The following is an 18315-nucleotide window of genomic DNA, read 5'->3' on the forward strand; positions in this document are numbered from 1 at the left end:
GTGGTTTCTGACACAATGTGCAAACAACACAGAGGAGAAGCTAAAATCGATATCTGCAAAAGCTTACAAAACCTTGTGACCACATTGAGAACCTACGGTGCTCAATGTGGGGAGGCTACTGTATCCAAAGCAAAGCATGTTTTGCTTTCCTTTTCAAACTATTTCAAGGTTATATAGGTCACGCGTACTCATTTCTACAGAGTAAAACCTTATATCATGCCGCAATACAACGTAAACCAAAATACGCATTTCAGGGTGACCTGCATTGGTCGCGTGGCGCCTTGCGCACAGTAGCCGCATCCACACCGGCTACAGCCTGTAGAAGTTCCTCTGGCACCTTAAAGCCTGCCCGTCACAAGGGGAGCATCGAGAGAAAGTTCTCGTCGTTCTCTGTCTGAAAATGCAACGCTTACCTGCTTGATCACTTGCTCGATTTGCCCATCACCGATCCGGCGCTCCAATTGTGCGATGTCTTTCTCCTGCAAAGGAAAGGAAATAGCGAGTGCCGCGCTGTGGGCACGCACTGTAGCACGCACGTATACACAAGTAGCCGCGCGCGCCCTTTCCGCGGGTTACTTACGCTTTCTACTAGCGACAGGCGTTCCTTCACGATCTGCTCTGTGTAGCGGCGGTAAGCTGCACTCTCCGGTAGTTTCTGCAGAGCCCGCAGGATCTTGTTGTACAGCACAGACAGCTCCTGCGGTATATGGAAGAGCTTTCAGCACCGGTGCGTTAGGTCACGGGCCGCGAATACGAACGTGGTGCGGGTTTTTGGACACGGCCAAGCCAGTCAGCCCGGTCGTCTGAAAAAGTAACAAGCGGGAGAGAACAGCCCAGTTATAATCTTTGTAGCGTTCATGCACGCAGTATTAGGTACAACTACCTTCTTTAGGATCCCAGCCATATCAACGCTTGACAAGCTATCACGAACGGCTGCAAAATTTAACGGTAGCAGAAGATAAGATATCCACCATAGCAGATGAGCCAGGTTATTTGTGAAGGGCGATGATGATGGCTGTACCATCTTTACTAAGTTTTAACAAAACAATTTTGAATCTGTTTCTTTTATTGTTCTTTAAATTAATGTTAACTTATTTAATAGTTACTTTTTATAGCTCAAAGTGATTGATTTGTAGTCGCCGCTGTTGCAAGCAGGAGCAGACGATCAGAGGCAAAAAAATCCCAAGAAGCTTAACCAGAAAACAGAAAGTAAGCAAACAAAGAAATAAATAAGAAAAAGTTATCAAGACAACACTTTAGTTCTCAGGAACGTCGTAATAGCAAATTTGGCAAGTACAATTACAAGACGATACAATTACAGTCGCCCGAGTAGCTCCGGCCTACTCTATGCGGCGATGGCTTTAATTGAAAAAAATAATACATGCAGGACTTCTTTCGAGTCATCATAGCGCTTATTTTCGGAAAAACACACCGGAAAACTGGGAAAGGCTGCACTTCTGTGATTTGGCAAAGGCTGCTGCACCCCGGGGATCCTTTCCCCCGGGGTGCTCCAGCCTCGCCCGATCGGGGCTGGCTGGAGCGCCCCACGGAAGTGACGTCACCTGTTTTTTGTTATTATTTCTTGGATTTGGTCGTCGTTGTTGATCGCCAAAAATAGTACGAAGTACCATGCCGGCCGTGCAAATTGCAGGCCGTGCCGGCACTCATGTTTAGGTCGGCTGTGCTTTTCATTGTTTACGATGAAAAGCACGCTCTTTTTGTACGCGCCGTAAGCACAGGCTGATAACTCTCCTCCTTGGTACATCGGCTGTCGTTCGGTACGTGTTGTATTATCTACGGCGCACCTGCGGGCAAGGCAAAACCACTCCGAGTGGAGGATTCGGAGGATTGTGTTGCACGTTTAAATTCGCCGGCTTTTGTAACCGCACTTCTTTCTTTCTTTTTATTTTGGAAGGTGTGTGCGCGCCCCATATAACGCCATCAGTTGATCTGCTGTGGCTCAATAGGGAAGAATGGGTCTGTGTCCTCAAACGTGGGCACTGGCTGAAGACTCTGCCGGCAAAGGCCTAAATAGTGTTTCACGGAGGCTGCTTGCGCTCCCATTTAGTACATAGAATCTGTGGCTTTTGTTGGGAGAAGAATAGGCCGAAGGAATACCTTTGAAGGCCCTCATTTGACAAGAGTTCTCTTGGGTCTAGATTACTGGTGCCCAGTGCACTTGATCTTCCACTCTGGTGCACTGTAGTACGCGCCGCTGAACACCAGCGTTTTTGTCCGTATAGTTTTGGCGCAGCAGCCTGAAATGTTTTGAAACCTCACCATATTTTCTGTGCATAAAAAGACCAGCAGGTGCCTTATTTTGGGGAGTGAAATCAGCACAGCTGGGACAAAAGAGGCCTGAATTATATTAGATGTGACAAAAAGATGTTTGGAGTAAACGCGTGTTAATATGCCTCTTTTCGTCGTGCCTACAACTCTATATTTGGTCATGTTGTACCAACTTTTCCGAGCTTCCAAAGTTACAAGGTACACTGCAGTGCTACAAGTACTGATCACAATTAAAGTGTCAAAAAATTTGGCTTCTAGAACAAGCACAACTTTGCCACCCTTGTTAGTGATGGCCTGGAAAGAATCACGCCGAAGCAGGAAGCACCGACCAATCCAGGAGATACACTGTACTTCATTTCACCAAGTTCACACACCGTTGTAAAAATTGTGCTGGTAACTAATAAACAGCGAGAGCACAGCGCTGTACCACACGCTGGTAAGGGCAGCAAATGTAGCGCCAATATAGTCTCCCACATAAACTGTGCCCACAGCTCCTGTCAACACCAAATTGATAAAAGCGTTGTTGCACATAATTTGTATACAAACGCAATGTATACCGCATGTTGCTTCTGGTCATAGCAGCAGCTGTCCAACAGCCTACCACTGCAAGTGATGAAGAACCGGCCAACCATGTGACGTTTGTTGTCCAAAAAGAAAGAAGCATACAGGCCTTCGTTTTCTGACAAGCAGACTGGATGCTCATCACGCTGAAGTTCCCCAGCAGTCAGAGCTGTGTGTGCGCATCCGTTTACGCGTATACGTGCTGCCACGTGCACCTGCAGCTGGCAGCACGTGGCAGCAAGGTTCCATTCTGCCAAGGTGCCGGTTTAGCGCCGTAGTGAGAGGATTTGGTTGCTGCTCTGGCGAAATGAGTTCAGGTACACCAGTCCATACAGCGGTGGCCCCGCCGACGCCACGTATATGAACGGTCAGTTTTCGCGTTTGATGTTACACCTTCGTCTTTAAAACTGGCGAAACTTGCACTAAGTGACGCAAGGCGAGCTGGAGGATTTCTTTTTAGATCCTCCTGAAGCACTGAATGACACACCACCACGTATTGCGAAATTTGTTTATTTACGTGTTCCGTCGTCGCTTCTCACTGTGGCAGTAGTAGTCATCGTCATATAAGGTCCCTAAAATTATCGTCATATCCATCTTCCGCATGCATGACTGGCTGACCCGGATTGCTTTGTCCGCAGGCTTTCCCATTCCTCCTAAAGTGAAATGCGTCGGCACGCGGTAGAACCGGCTTCGCGAGCTGGGCGTCTGCGAGGTGTCTTGTGCTCATCCTTGTGGCGCAGACGTACGTGACTGTTTTCCTGGTATTTTTCCGAGCACCACGGGCAAGCCAGGTTGATGCCGCACGCTCATCGCAAAACGCGTGCACACGGGCGGGGTAAACGGCGGGAGTAACTATGACATGTTTTCTGATGACGCCGCACACATTAAGGCCAGCAACGTATGGCGGCTGGTCGTAATTACTATTAATTTTATAATGGGCACAATAGCAGTATTGTCGTAAAAAAGAACTGCAGCTAAATTATAAATCCTAATTGTTGTATACTAGTGACATGTTGCAAGAAAATCGGAAATGTAATAGTTATATCCCTTCGCTCACCAGCTGTACAAGTTGTACCTGCCCCATGAACCTTCAAATGCTGATTAGTCTCATGGCCAACACATGCGCCATACATGCTCAACTGTTCCCAAAAGGACTAAGCAAACACACAACCTCCAAGAAAACACATCCGGCATTGGGAAGAAACATTTAAAATTGGCTCACTTTATTTGACCAACAACCAGTACATTTTGCTTTTATAGCCCACAAAAGACCATCGCCAGCACTGCATTATGGCTGAAGAACTTTTCTCTGCAGTTGGCTTTGGAAACAAGCAGAATGCACCATTATGAACTGGAAACACATATGACAAGCCACAGCTTTTACCAGCCCATTGGTTGCACTGGGTGTCAAGAGATAAAAAGGAAGAACCAGCAAAAATGCTTTAATGTATTTAATGTATGCACAATGATCAAACATTAATTCAGAGTGTAGAAAAACATCCCTTCCAGCATTTCGGCTGATCAACCCATTTGTGACAGCCTTATTGAAGTGAAGGCAAGAACGAGTCCGTGGCAGGATTTCGATGTGGGCTTTAAGAACTGTGGGCTGTCTGCAGTCATAATTACTATTGTGCGCCAAACACCCTAGTACACTGAGTGCAGTGAACTTCAGCAATGAAAGTAGTCATAAGAAATTTTTATCGTATGGTGACCGTTGCGAATCCTAGTAAACCGTTACAAGCACCTGGCATGCTGGCAAGAGAGAGGTAGAGATAGTAAAAGATTTTTGAAAGGAGAAGAGGCCAGCCTGAGAAACTGAACTTGGGCCTGCTACTTAAATGCCACTGGGGCAAGGAAGGTACTGAATACTGAGGGTATGAGAAATGACAGTGAAATCAACCAATGAACTTTGTACACTTAAAGCATGTATAACATGCAATGGGGCGCACAGGCTAATCACTGCATAATTCGCATAACATATTTACCGACCATAAAAAAAAAGTTCCCCAGTTTGTGAAATTTCACCACATAGACCCAAGAGTCCTGACAGGACAAGCAGCGATTTGACAGCTCGATCTTGAGCCCACGTGCCAAAAATCTTTCGTTCAGACAGAGGGTAAGCATTCAAGCGTAGTAAGGCCGCTTCAAGGTCTTTTCACCCACTAGTATACCTTGGTCAAAAACTATGCAAATGATCAATTGTCTCTGTACAGCCTTACACAGAAGGCAGTCTGGGATGTCCTCGCGTCCGATTGTGTGCAGATACTTTCAGGTCAATGCTACTTTAAGCCGCAGCCTGTGTAACAAGGTTTCATTGACTTCTGTTAAGTTGAGGGGCATGAGCGAGCCAGAACCTTTGCTCGGAATCAGTCCTGGGGAGCTGTTCCTGTCAATTCTGTGGGTCAGACCAATGCAAGGCAGCAGCTTGTGCACGGGCTCTGTAGAGTATTGCATTGCTATCTTGTCTTATGATGTGTGTAGCCAAAACAGTGTATATCCTTTAGCCGGCACACGGCAGCATTTCCTTCACAGAAAATTAGTTCTATAATTGTAATTACACTAGCTAGTTTCTAATAATTTTTTCAAACAAAGAGCACGACTACAAAGTGTAACAAAGGGAAGGGACAGCAACCACTTCCAGCTAGTGCCTTGTTTGAAACGTATGACCCATATAAATACCATGCGATTTATAACATCAACATAGCAAAAACAGCACGACGCCATGCTGCAACTTTTCTGCTACGACCCCCATGAGCACTGCCAGCTTTCATGTCCGCAACCTCGTTAAACTCGGTTTCCCCTTGAGAACATGATTTTAGTGCTAAAGATGACAGACACACTTTACTGGTGCTTGCATCTATCAATCAAACACCAGCAAACGTCAGTTAATTTGAAATGATACGGGGTAAACTTGGAAGCTGGCACAACTAAGTGGGATGGGAGTGGCAACAAAAATCTGTGCACAATACAGCCCTGTTGTGGCATTTTTCAGCACGGCGACAGTTGTCACACCGCCCTTGTTAACCTATACGTATTCGAATCTCCTGATACTATGGAGAGACTTGTTGCATTGGCGGCACACTGGAATTACCACTGTGTTGAACCATGGAGCCTGCCAGTTGCCATTCGAGTATGCGAGTCTGCCGATGGAAACTTTTTCTGGCGACTGTTGCACTGCCCTGCAGTGCTTCATGAATTATTTTCTGCTGGCACAGCCATTCCATTCCACGCAGACAAACAAAATGCGCACAGGCCGCATGCAACAGGCATGTGTTTGTGTTGTTGTGTGGGAAGCAGGTTTGCCAACGGGTACCAGTCGGCTGCGCAGTAGCACCCAATGTATGCTTAGATGCAGATATACCTAGCGGGTCCACCTTGGTTCATTCCACGGAGGCAAAAGCAACGCTTTCTCATGTTTCTCTGATGGTGCTTTTCAATGGCCTCAACTTTGCATTGCATTAAACAACGAGACAGAGAAATATTTTATGGATTTGCGAGCAGAAGGATGTTAGGGCTTCCACCCCGTGAGAGCCGTTCTTAGTCCAAATGCACTGAAACCCACAAGCGCCGTCAAAGTCGCCCACCCCGGACTTTCACTACCGCCTTCACCATCGCTACAGTTACATCTGGATTTTTTAAATTATTAGTAACGATTAATTATTAACAGTGACTCTACATGGCTAGTCAGTGAGTGAGTGGAAGTGGTTTGGTTTGTTGGGTAAAAATCAGAACAGACTGCTTTCACTATATGTTGTGAAGTGGGCGTGACAGTGACCCTGGCTCGTCAGTGAGCAGAAGTGGTTTTGCCGGTTGGGTAAAAATCAAGCATGATTGCGTTGAGGGGCAGACGAAGAGTGTGGAGCACGTCAGACATACTTTTAGCCTGTGCGATCAGTGTACGTGCTTTGTGCCATTGAGAAATTTAGCAGGTATATCCCGTGTATTGTTTTTACAAGTTTGTCTGACATAAGCGTTAAATCATTCATTCCTTTTAAAAGCAACACGAAGCCAGCAGGTGAGAAAGAAAAAGGTATGCTAGTAATACTAAAGGAAATTCAGGCTATTAGCAATGGTTCAGAACGACATGCAAACAATCTTTGCTAGCATGCACAGTAGCTGACGAAATACTGCAGGGTAACAGTAGCACATGCACACGTGATTACAAAGAGGGTTATGGCATGTACAGGTAAGTGTGTAAGGTTGATTTAGTGCTAATATGCTGCGTGCACACGTAAATAAAAATACCCTGCAAAAAAGATGAACAAGGCAACTGAGGTTAGAGCAAATAGAAACAACAACTACGCAGGGTCACCTAGATGGTATGCTTAGAATGTAGATATAACAGTTCAACACAGCACGTAGCATCTGTTATTGCTGAAGCCACTGACGCATCACCTAGCCTGTCATAAATGGGCACGATCACGTACGTTTGGCGACATCGTAAATTTTGGAGCACACGAACACAACACACACGGAAAATGCCACAGTAACCCACGACAGATATCCGGCGCATTTTTTGGCCACGCTTGTAACGACAGGGATCACGGCAAGTTGAAGCGAACGAACGAAAACTCGCTGTCACTGCGACGCACCATTGCTAGCTGATGGGGCTCTGATTATTCACGTATACACTCCTGCAGCGACACGAATCTGGACACTTGCAAGTCGAGTACGGAGCAGTATCAAAGTATTTGCCTCGCGTTGTGATACCGACACAACACCGTGTATAACAATGACTGTGATGATAGCATCGATGACTGCGGCGCCAGCAGCTTCACACAAACAAACCTCTGGAAAACTATGACGCACCACACACATCGGTCACGTTTTGAAGGCAACACGGTGCTTCGTACTTCACTGCACATTTTGGGGCAACATTTGGTTCTGATACGTACGTATTTGATATGACAACATTGCGCTCTGCGCAAGCGCTGACCAGCACTTCGCGTTGCTGCCACGAACAGTCATCGGACTTTGAAGACTGTGAATTACTGCAGAAGATACAAGCGCGGTGACACAGGCTTGGAGCTGAACACCTCATATGAAACGAAAACACAGCGCAGCACCGCACCACTCGTGAGCGACTCCGCACAACGCCGACGCTCGTACATTCTTGCTTGCCTCGGCACCGCGCGAAGCCGGAATATTTGAAACAGGCCAACAGAACAAACTCGGAACAGACGTACCACGGAACAGACAAGCCCGTACTAGAGTGAACTCTACTGACTCTACCCGTACGAAGGCCAGTACGGGGCCAAAATTCGCTCTCCGATGGAATTCGGCCTCTTCTCCATGCCGCTCGTCCGTAGGTCATTCGTAAAACCCGTGGTAAATCTATAAAAAGTGCTTTGTTCACACAACTTCTACGCGAGTGTCAAAAACAATAACAAACTCGAGTTTCGCAGAGAAAGATATAATGCAAACATCTACAAAGCATGTCTATGACGTCACGGTGACTAGGTGACGTCATATTAAAAGACAATAAACTCAGGCAAAGAATAAATCTTGATACTGTAATATTAGTGTGTCACTGCCGAAAATATATGCAATACTATTGAAGTAATTGCAATTAAATGCAATTACGCAATTTTTTTGTTGACGTACGTCACTTCCGTGGGGCGCAGCAGCCAGTTCGGGGGGAATCGGCTCGGAAGCCCCGGGTTGCAGCAGACGCAGCCTTTCAGAAAGTTGTTTCTTATTGGCTACTGAGGAATCGTGAGCTACTGGGCCAAGCGTCGCAGCCAATCGTGGACAACGTTTTTACCAAATTCCCGATTTCCTGACAATTTAAAAAGATGCCCTGAATAGTTTTGGTGCACTGATAGAGTAAAAAAACTATCATAAATTGGCATGAATGTTTTATTTTTGGTTTTTATTGCTTTAAGTGAAATTTCTTGCGAACTATTGTCGCAACTTGTGGCGACCCTTGCGGCCGCGGTCGCAACTAGAAGAAAGAGGTTCACGCCGCTCGCCGGCGCGAGGCCGCAAACGACGCGGACGGACTCTCCCTCTTCCGGTTAGGCCTACGCTTGCCCATTGCGAAAGCGTCTCGCCGTGTATGGCCGTGGGATCAGCGGCGGCCAGCCTGGAAAAGCAGTGAAGCGTCGGATGCGGCGGCCCGTCCGGCCGGAGTGAAGTGCCGTGGCAGTGTGCGCCATCGCTGCTGGTGTCGTCGCTGCCGGTGCGTGCGCGATGTGAGCCGCGCGCAAAGCTGGCCAAGCCCCGGTCGCGCAGCTGGACGGACTGCCTGGTGTCCGGCCCGTGGCCGGCGCCACTGCCGCCGCAGCGCTCGGCGTCGTCGCTGCTCTCGGCGGGCGCCGGCGGCGGACGAAGCCCCTCCGCTGCCTGGTACGGCCTGTTCGGCTCGCACGCTGCGCCCATGGACCTGGGCCCGAGCCTGGCGGAGTGGGCGCGCGAGCAGCCGCTCAGCATCCTGCAGCTGGACCCGGCCGATCGGGCCGTACTCCGCATCGCCGGTGAGCCATCGATCCGCTATTTCGGGCCCCGTCTCTCGCTGGCGTCGCAGACGCCGCTTTTCCCCTAGCTGCTTGCCCGTGCGATCGCTTTGTGCGCGGCTGCCAACGCGTTTCTGTCGTGCCGGGCCCGAGAGCTGTGCGAAAGCGTGCCCCACGCGCGGGGAAAACCGAAAGTTGAGCGTGCGCAGCTTTGTTTAAGCCGGGGAGGGCACGCGAGGGCAGCCGGGTGCTACTGCGATCGCGGTTGCTGCTTCATTGTCACTTCACCGCTGCGGCGGTCACTGGCTGCCGACGCCTGTGCTTTCGGTGAATGAACGTCCCCGTGACCAGGCGTTCTTCCGGGAGCAGCTGTTGCCTCCGGGGCACGGCGGTGGCTTGCCCGGACGTTCGCCACGGGGCCCCCCGTTGGGTAAAGAAAGCGTGGGCGCAGCGTTGAAAGCACCGAGAGGCGCGTCTCACCACCGCCACCCTTCCGCTTGGAGGGATCCTGTGCTTGCTCGCGCGTGGGTGTCGAGAAACGAAAGTAGCAACGGCCGAATGGGAACGGCCACAGCTGAAGCCTGCGCTGCTGAAACCACACCACTGCGTGCGCGCTTGACGCGTATATTGTGCGACTTAAGCATGGACGGCCTGAGCAAAAATGAATTATAGATAGACAATTTTGACATCCACCTGAACGGCAGCCGTGCGGCTACTAAAGAAAGCTATGCAGCCTTCTTACGGACTTTGCCGCGAAAAAAAAAGAATAAGAATTGCACTGGTTCAGGAGTCGAACCTGGGACCACCGCCTCTATAATCCTGGATCGGGACGAATTTTTCAACTGCCATGTTTCAAAGAAAACTTTCTTTTTTCGCCCTACGACTGCATTTGTGAGGCGGCTGCCATTGTGTGTGTGTGTGCGTGCGTGCGCATATGTATATATTCATATACATGGAGGAAAAGTGAAACGAAAGGGCACTGAACTGCAATATGTAGGCGATAGCGTAAGGAACATTGCATGCAAAAATGAAGAAAATAAGAAGACGACGTGCGCGAAAGAGCCTAATGGCAATGGTGTGATGGCGGCAGAAACGCTGGAAGTGGCCGCCCCCGATGCTTTGGAGTGTTGCTACGGCACTTCTGCAAGGGTTTCGGAAGGTTTGTGGAAAAACAAACGCAAACTAACAGAAATACCCTTTTTGACGTTGTTATTCAATAGCGCACTTGTCTATTATTGTACGCGCAGCATTAGCCCCGAAGAACATTTATTCAGAAGTTTTAAGACGCTGTGAAGGGTCAGGGCGATTTTTTAAAATTGAAAACATGGCCTTGGATGAAAAAGAGAGCGAATCAAAAAAAAAAAAAAAAAAAAAGGTGTTTGCCCGATGAGGAAAGTTGGGCTTTCGTGTTATGGTGATGTAATGATAATTATAAAAAGAGTTGCTGGAGAAATTGCTGTTCAAGGCACGTTTAAACGGCAGAGCGCGACGCTCGGTCCGGTATTCGAGGAAAGACATCAGAAAATGTCGCCTCCATGGGAATTTTTCTGGCTTGAACCCTACTCCTATTTTACACCGTGAATTAGGAAAAAAAAAATCATCAGCCCTTCTCTCTGAAGAAGGACAAACCGCGAAGCTCGAGGAGGAGGAGGAGGGAAAAAAAACTTCTACTCAGAAAAGAGTAGAATGTCAATGATGCCGTGCTTGGGTGATATCCTTAGTCAGGGATACCGCATGACTTGGACGCTTCTCGAGCTGTTGGAACAGTGTCCTTTGAGGCTCAATCTCAGAGCAATTGATTCTCTGAGGGGTGGGGGGACGAATGTGTTCTGGCAAGCCTCAACCATGCAGAAATTATCGGAGATATGTCCACAGAGAGGGCACTGCTCATCCGTTTATGTCAAAAAATGTTAGAATGGCAGGACATAACGAGGTGTTGGTTTGCAGCCTGCGTAAGAAACGTTTAGTATCTCTTCTGCTTTGCCCTTTGGGGGGGGCAGAGCCTTTGATTTTATTTTAAATTGTCTAGTATTTCTTTGAACCTAAAGAGAGGTCCTCCCGATTCTGGATCAGAGGGGGACATTCCGGTAGGAAAAAGCTCGCGACGATGTGCTTTGACTGGCCAACAGTGGCACGGAACTGACACGTTGTTTGTCATTTGCGCTTGCGCGCGCTTCCTTGTTGGTTGGCTGAGTGAAACTCGGGTGGACTACAACTATATTCTCTGAAGTTTTATTCAAGCGGACTAATATGGGACGATCCGTCTCTCTCCCGTAGACGGCCATGTGTTGGCAGGAGACAGGAATTCTGTAACATCTACAACTTCGCTGTGAGCCAATTATGACCAGTAAGTGAAACTAGGCGTAATGATAAAGTGTGCTTAGTGGACCATTTGACCATGATATTTTTTTTCAAGACACCTACATTAGATTGTGCTCAACAGAGCATTCGTAAGAAAGTGGAGGCAAAAATTTGTCGACGCGACGCGTAGACGGACGGACATCGGCCGCCGCCGGACGGAGGTTATTACAACTTCGCTGTAGAGACAGGGAGAGAGAAAAGGAGACAACAGAGGGCTCTAAGTAGAAACATTTCGATCATGCGTTCTGGAATCCACGCAAGTTACAGATACCGAGTTCCAGCAGCTTTGCCTCGAGCGGAAGCATGGCGACAGGTGTTGCAACCCGGGAGACGGAACGGGCTGCCAGTAACGCAGAGATATGAAGCAAGGCGGCTGCTCCTCCGGCGGAGTTCCGTACGCGTTTTCGGACGGCTAAAATACCCTGCGGCGAGGATCGCGCAGGTTGGTACTGTGCCAACGTCGCCGCTTTAGTCGGAAGACGGCCGTGGTCCGCACGGCCTATAAACGAACCCGTTGTTTACTAACAATCGCCCCGCTCGAGTGACACGTGCGAATAGAGCGGCGGGCCAGCTGCGACTGATTCTCACGCTCCGTGGCGTTGCCGCACTTGCTCCCGTCTCACTTCATTAGTCGCCCCTTTTAGAAGTGTTAATTCTTTTTTGTAACGTTAACGGGACTGCTTTATGTTTAGCGATTTAGAAAAGCCGCGTAACACAGAAAATTAAACAAAAATCAACAACTGCGGCTTTGAATTCAGTCATTTCCCCGACTTCTAGCCGCTTACTCGTAGCGAGCGATCTTTTCGGAAGGATACGCGTCAAAAAAGATTTCTTTCCCGTGGCAATCGCAGCTGGCGACGTACGAGCGGCCTGTCTGGAGTGTGGAATATTTTTTTGTTGAGTAGTAACAGGTACGAATTGTTTTAACATTCTTCGGTGGATGCACAATTATGACGTAACAAACTTTTCCATTTTTATTTCGTCGAAGATTCTGAACGTCAGAGTAAATCTAAACGAGTTGGTATACACCTTCTTTTTTTCTCCTTTGTACGATGTCAACCGGGCGTTCGCGTGTGCCACGCTGTGGGCCTCCCCGATTTGCCAGTCCTGGACGTTCCGCGGGCAGTCCGAGGGCTGCCTGCGGACCGGAAGTCCCGTAGGAATGCATGGGAAAATCGAGCGCCGCATCGCGTCCCGGGAAGTCCGAGGACGGTCCGGGAATGGCAAATCGCGGAGGCCCTATATATATATATATATATATATGGCGTGGAAGCGTGAAACCCCAATCCGAACTCTGGGCATACACGCTGTGACCGAGCTTTAGAAGACTCGCGAAGCACTGGCTCTCCCGAAATGCGGCGGCTTCGGAAGCAGCAATAATCACGCCCTTCTGCCCTCATTTGTCCCTGCCAACGAATTAACTGGGGGAACTTAACACTGCCTGCGTGATTTCAATGCGGAAGCAATAGGACAGCAGGAATCGGTTAAGCAGGCCGTGAGACTTTGATGGCGGCTGTCATCTTCACTGACCAATCCGTCCGAGTGGGTCAATTGATTTTTTTATTATGAGGTTTTACGCGCCGACGATACACAGGCGGTGAGACGCGCCGTAGTGGAGGACTCCGGATTAATTTTGACCGCCTGGGGATATTTAACGCGCGCCTAAATCTGGGACACACGGGCGTTTTCGCTTTTCCTCTCCATCGGCAAGGGGGCCGCCGCGGCCGGGAATCGAAGCCGCGTCCTTGGCTTAGCAGCTGTCTTTGGTGTTTGTGGGGATTGCGGGTGGGTATGTTGTCAGTGATCTTCCGAGCTCAGCTGTTATCGTCGCTGGCCAATCCCGTTGAGTGCACATTTGGAAGTCCGAAGACTATTCAGAACTCCGTACTAGGAGTTACGGATGGGTACCGTAGAATCAACACGACGAACGCGCGATGTACACGAGTGAAGTGTCGTAGGCTGTGGGACCATAATGCGCGCGCATTAAAAGCACGTAAGCAGATTTTAAGTGTATCTGTTCTCTATATTCGAATTAAATACAGTGGAAGAAAAAGGAAAAAAAAAAAAAACAAAGCCTTGCTTCGTGTGTCATATATATAGGTGTTGCGAGTGGGTTACTCAGTCGCCTGTCACCACGCGCCCCTGGGTTCGATTCACGTTCCCGCCTCAATTCTTTTTCTTAGTCCAAGGCACGGGAACTTTTGGGAAAACTCGCTGCTCACAACGGGTTTTGCCCCCCCCCTCCAAGGGGGCACATATAACGGTTCGCATTAAAATGTGAGGCATTTAAGCTTCGAAACGGTATAATGTAGGAAACAAATGAACACGTATTTATATTCGTACCGATTGGGAGAACGCCTTCTGGGTGAGTGTAGGTCCAAGCGCAGCCGCTTCGTGTCGTGTTAGTACTGCATGCTTCCGAGCGCCATATGCCGTCACGCTGAGGAATTCTGAGCAGTGCGGCTGCGCAGTGCTGCCAAGATTTCAGAGCAGCTCTGCTGGGGAAACTTTCGCGGAATAAAACAAAAAGCAACAGCCCAGAGTGAGTGGCGGCAGTTGGAGCGGAGTGGAATGGTTCCCACCCGTGGAAGGTAACCATCTCTTCACCGACGGGGGGCAACAACCTCGTTTCCCCCTAGACTTCGTTATCCTCGGAAGGACTGTCGATTGGGCAGTTGGTACTCGTATATGGCACATGGTGCAAACAGCGCAAAGACGACGTTATCCTCACTACGCTTTTCCGTTCCTGGGGCCGTGATGATGACGGAGCTTCGGTTCTGTGCGTACACGGACAAGTGTCTGCTTGGAGCGTGTCAGAGACATCGCGTGGACGTCAGACCAAGCGGACGAAAGGAAAGTGCATTGGGACGGGCGTTTTCCCGGTGGACGGACTCGAGGAAGAAGGACGGCCGGTTCGTGCGAAGCTGAAGCTGGGTGCATGGGCGGCCGAGTGTGCGACCGAGTCTCAGGTCCAGCAGCGACGAGCAGAAAGGGAGGAAGGAACACGGGCTGCAGTGCTGTCGCTTTTCGGCGCGGCTGCTGACGACCGTAGGCGCGGAGATTCTGGTCGTGGCTTCAAGCGAAGCTTTTAATCGCAGCGGCGGCATGACCTCCCTCGCGACCCACTAGGGCAATGGTGTGGTCGGCGGGTTTCACCCGTTCACGCGGTCGTCGCCGCGGTGCTCACCGATCAAGGGTTTTACTGGCCCCGTTGTCGGATGTACGGTGTATTTCCAATGCGCGCACGTCTGTGCATTGACATTTCCCCTATTTCGCTGCCCTCGAAATTCGTCCTCTAGCTGCTATCTACTTCTGGCAAGTATTGTAATCCCGAGACTGGCGCCCCATCCCCAAAATAGAGACTACGCTCGCAGTGAACGTCGCCCCGGGATCGGCAACCGAAGTGAGCTGCTAGTCTTTGGTGACACCCCATTTTTTCCCCTCTACTATGAATTGACCACTGACCAAAGCAGACCCCCTGCCGACTGGAGTTTAAAAAAATTATCCCAGGCCGGTACCGTTTACCTTTGTATCCGCAAGCGTACACTCATTTGCCGCTCGCTTCTTCGACGCAATATCGCTATGGGTAAGCACGGATTTCGGCGTTTTAAAATTACCGTTCTGGCAAGCAAAAAGCTCTAGCTGCCCTCTGCATAGTGCTTCGTGGGTGGGCGTTTCTGCGTAAAACTAGGGACGGCCGGGGCGTATTTAACGAGTGCCTTAAATTAAAGCGCAGCGGATACGTGCTACGCGCGGCGGACACAGGTGGCGCGCCATTCGTCACAGCTGACAGCTGTTCGCCGTTGTAGCACGTTCCCCTGTGTGTGTTCCTCTTGCTTTTTCCTTTCTCTTTGTCTCTTACTTTGTTTCTGCCTTTTTTTATTTCACTGCGGGTTTGATGTGTGTTGCGCGCGAACCTTGACAAGCACAGTTCCCCGGATTTAGCTTGTGCGGAGCCGTTATTTGTGGCGGCCACCTGCTGCACGCGCTCCCCACGGTTCTTTCACTTTTCTCTCTTTTTATCGACGCGAAAGCATTAAAGGGCCCGTTGAGCGAAAAAGGTGGCGTCCGGCGGCGTCTGTGTCACCACCCCTCCCCTTAGTGAGGAGCGAGTGGAGAGACGGAGGAGAAAGAAGGATGTGACCGTCCTTGGATGCGGGCTTTTACAAACTTCTTACTGGGTGTCACGAGCGTTTTACGCGTCAGAACCCTAGCAGCACTCAGCGGCTTTTAATTAGACATGATGGCTTTCGCACTCACAGCCAATGACCTTGGATTTTCTTAAGGAGAAATGCCCCATTGTGCGAAAAAGTGGCGTTGTTGTCCGGCACAGAAGATGGTCGCCGCTGTAAAAAGTAGGCCTCCTTTATTTGTCGTTTCGTAGTGCCCAGAACTGCTCCAAAGCAGCTCGCGGAGTATATTATTTGCCCGTAGAATTTCTATTGCGACAGCAGTTATTGACTGCCCAGAAAGTGCGCTGGACAGGAAAATTCGAGAGGTCAAGCGAAAACACTTACAAATATGTTGGACTTTGTGCCAGATTGCCTGTGGTGGATTCCTCTCGATGTGGTGGTGGTAAAAACGTTTATTTGAGCTTTAGGGGAGAGGGAAGGGGAAGTGGTCAGCCTCCCATGTCCAGGAGGCCGCGAGCCCGCGCCGATTCCAGAGCTCGTTTCACCAGTTTGAGAAGGAATTGTGTACATCGGAGTTCGTGTGAGGATCAAGCCCGGGGTACCATAGTGGGTTGCGAGTGCGTTACCACCATTCTACATGAGCGTGTAGCCAGCGACTGGACAAGAGTGTGTGCGGTGGCGACGTCATGCCGCGTGACAGGGGAACGTGAGGGCACTTGAGTAGAACGAGTGCACGCCATGGCCGCGTAGAACTGACTATGCGTGGGAGGAAGCTAGGCCATGAAGCCTGCCTGTTGAAGTAATCAATGGCAGCGAAGAAAGAGACGAAGACACGACGTTGCAGCAAAGAGGCCGTTCGTTTTAACGAAAGGCTACAAAGTGCCGAGAATAAAAAGTAGACGCTCGCCGATTGTATGGGTCGTAGCTTCTTGTTCTGAATAAGCTGCAGCTTATGAGTGCACAAGCTGTTCTTACTTTGGGCGGAGCAAATTTGGAGAAGTGTCTTCCACGGTTTTCGTTTTTCTCCCCGGAGTCGGGAGGGAGCCTTCGATTCCCGGCAGCGCTGGTGGGAAATATCTTCCGCCGTTCAGACAGAGGATTGCGTGTTCAGCGTCGTTTCGCAATATCGACGCGTCTTCGCGTGTTCCCAGAACGCGCGCAACAATGGCATATGGTAAGAAGCGCAGGGGAGGCGACGGAAGGCGCCGGGTTCGCGTCTGCAACCTTTTGTCACAAGTGTTGCACCTGACTGGAATGCCCGAGGGGGCCCCCTCCTGCGTCTTGCTCTCGGACAGACAGAGACAGTGGGATATCGGTGAGCCGCGCAGTGGCTGGAGAGAGGAGGCATTTACAAATGAGATTGCGGCCGTGCGAAGCCGACTTCTGCCGCCATCGGGTGTGCACGCAGGATGCATACTTCCCGGTCTGTCGCAACGGCCGGGGCGGTTAAGTTTCGCGACGGGACGTCCGGCCTGTCCTGGCGCCACACGAGAGCCTCGGCGAAAGCCAAGAACAAATGGGCCTTTTCTTTGGGCGAGCGGCTGACATTATTCGCCTCCCTTGTCTTGTAACGGCGGTGTCACAGCGCGACAGTCGCTCGTATGTCACACATTTCGCGCGCACTTTTTTCGCCCGCGCGTTTGTGTCCGGAGTGTCGCTGCCTGTTGTTCCTGAATTGGCGCGAATAAAGGTCGCCTGCAGGGTCGCGTTGTTGTTGTCCAGTGCGCGAAGCGTGCAACTTCCTCGAAGCGCCTCGCAAGAGGCGCCACATAGTCGCAAGTGCCCGAGGGTGCCGAGGGTCTCGGCGGGTCGGGGCCATGGCGGCGGTTCCTTGGCCGTGACCTCCGCCGTGGTGTAGAGCGGAGCTCGGCGCCAGTCGCAGCGCCAGACACTCGCGAACAGCGCTCTGGTGGGATTTGCTACGTTGGGGTTTAGCTATATTGAGGGTTTGCTATGTTGAATTGTCAGGACAGTGGAGCGATCTCTGCGTCGGAGATAGAGGACACACTCGATTGGCGGGTAGAGACAATGACGCCTCTAGTGCGCCGCACAAGTGGCCGCCGAAGAGCGCGGCATTGCGCAACGTCAGGTGGGAGAGAGACGTCGCGCGTGGCGAGTGTACGAGTATGCTGGGGTACAACTTAAGAACGGCAACGAAAGTTGCGCTGTGCCTCGTCACTGCAGCCGGATGTTACTGCGCGCTGCGCAAGTAGTGCGTTCATGGGACTACTCTGAACATGCCACGATCCGTTTCCGCGATTTTTTGGACTTAATGTGCTTATAAACTACTGCAGTGATGACAAACAATCTACGTGAGAAAGGCAGGCGATATCGCGCATTCATGGCAATCTCCTTTCAAAACGCGCGCGCCCGTTGACATCCTGGTCCGTCGCTTTTAAGCCCGTTCTACATGGAGCGAATTTCGCCTGCGAATCCGCTGGAACGAACATCCGCACTTGCGAACTTCGCCTGCGAATCCGCTGGAACGAACATTCGCACTTGCGAAGTTCGCAATG

At 50.2% G+C, this 18315-nt stretch overlaps 2 protein-coding genes across 10 annotated transcripts in view; one reads left to right on the forward strand and one right to left on the reverse strand.

The window, feature by feature from the left end:
* The window catches only part of Nd-13b (NADH dehydrogenase (ubiquinone) subunit ND-13B), a 383813-nt gene that overhangs the window by 1661 nt on the left and 363837 nt on the right, over nt 1-18315 (reverse strand). Inside the window, exons 2-5 of one of the 2 annotated variants that reach the window (XM_077691313.1) lie at nt 884-961; nt 759-803; nt 581-697; nt 414-479 (exon numbers count right to left, since the gene is read on the reverse strand). In XM_077691313.1, coding sequence (XP_077547439.1) covers nt 414-479; nt 581-697; nt 759-803; nt 884-904 — 249 coding nt within the window. In that variant the 5' untranslated portion in view covers nt 905-961. Of the gene's footprint in view, nt 1-413; nt 480-580; nt 698-758; nt 804-883; nt 1026-18315 lie in introns of those variants that run through there. The other variant, XM_077691312.1, reaches the window with a different exon arrangement.
* Shot (dystonin-like protein short stop) overlaps nt 8845-18315 on the forward strand; it is a 200005-nt gene continuing 190534 nt past the window's right edge. For 3 of the 8 annotated variants that reach the window (XM_077691297.1, XM_077691300.1, XM_077691302.1), the window contains exon 1: nt 8848-9326. In XM_077691297.1, the coding sequence (XP_077547423.1) occupies nt 9230-9326 (97 nt within the window). In that variant the 5' untranslated portion in view covers nt 8848-9229. Of the gene's footprint in view, nt 9327-18315 lie in introns of all 8 variants that reach the window. The other 5 variants (XM_077691304.1, XM_077691303.1, XM_077691306.1 and 2 more) reach the window with 3 other exon arrangements.

This window comes from Haemaphysalis longicornis, unplaced genomic scaffold (genome assembly GCF_048455015.1).
Source record: "Haemaphysalis longicornis isolate Haplotype H1 unplaced genomic scaffold, Haemaphysalis longicornis Haplotype H1 scaffold_10, whole genome shotgun sequence".
NCBI classification, from domain to species: domain Eukaryota; kingdom Metazoa; phylum Arthropoda; class Arachnida; order Ixodida; family Ixodidae; genus Haemaphysalis; species Haemaphysalis longicornis.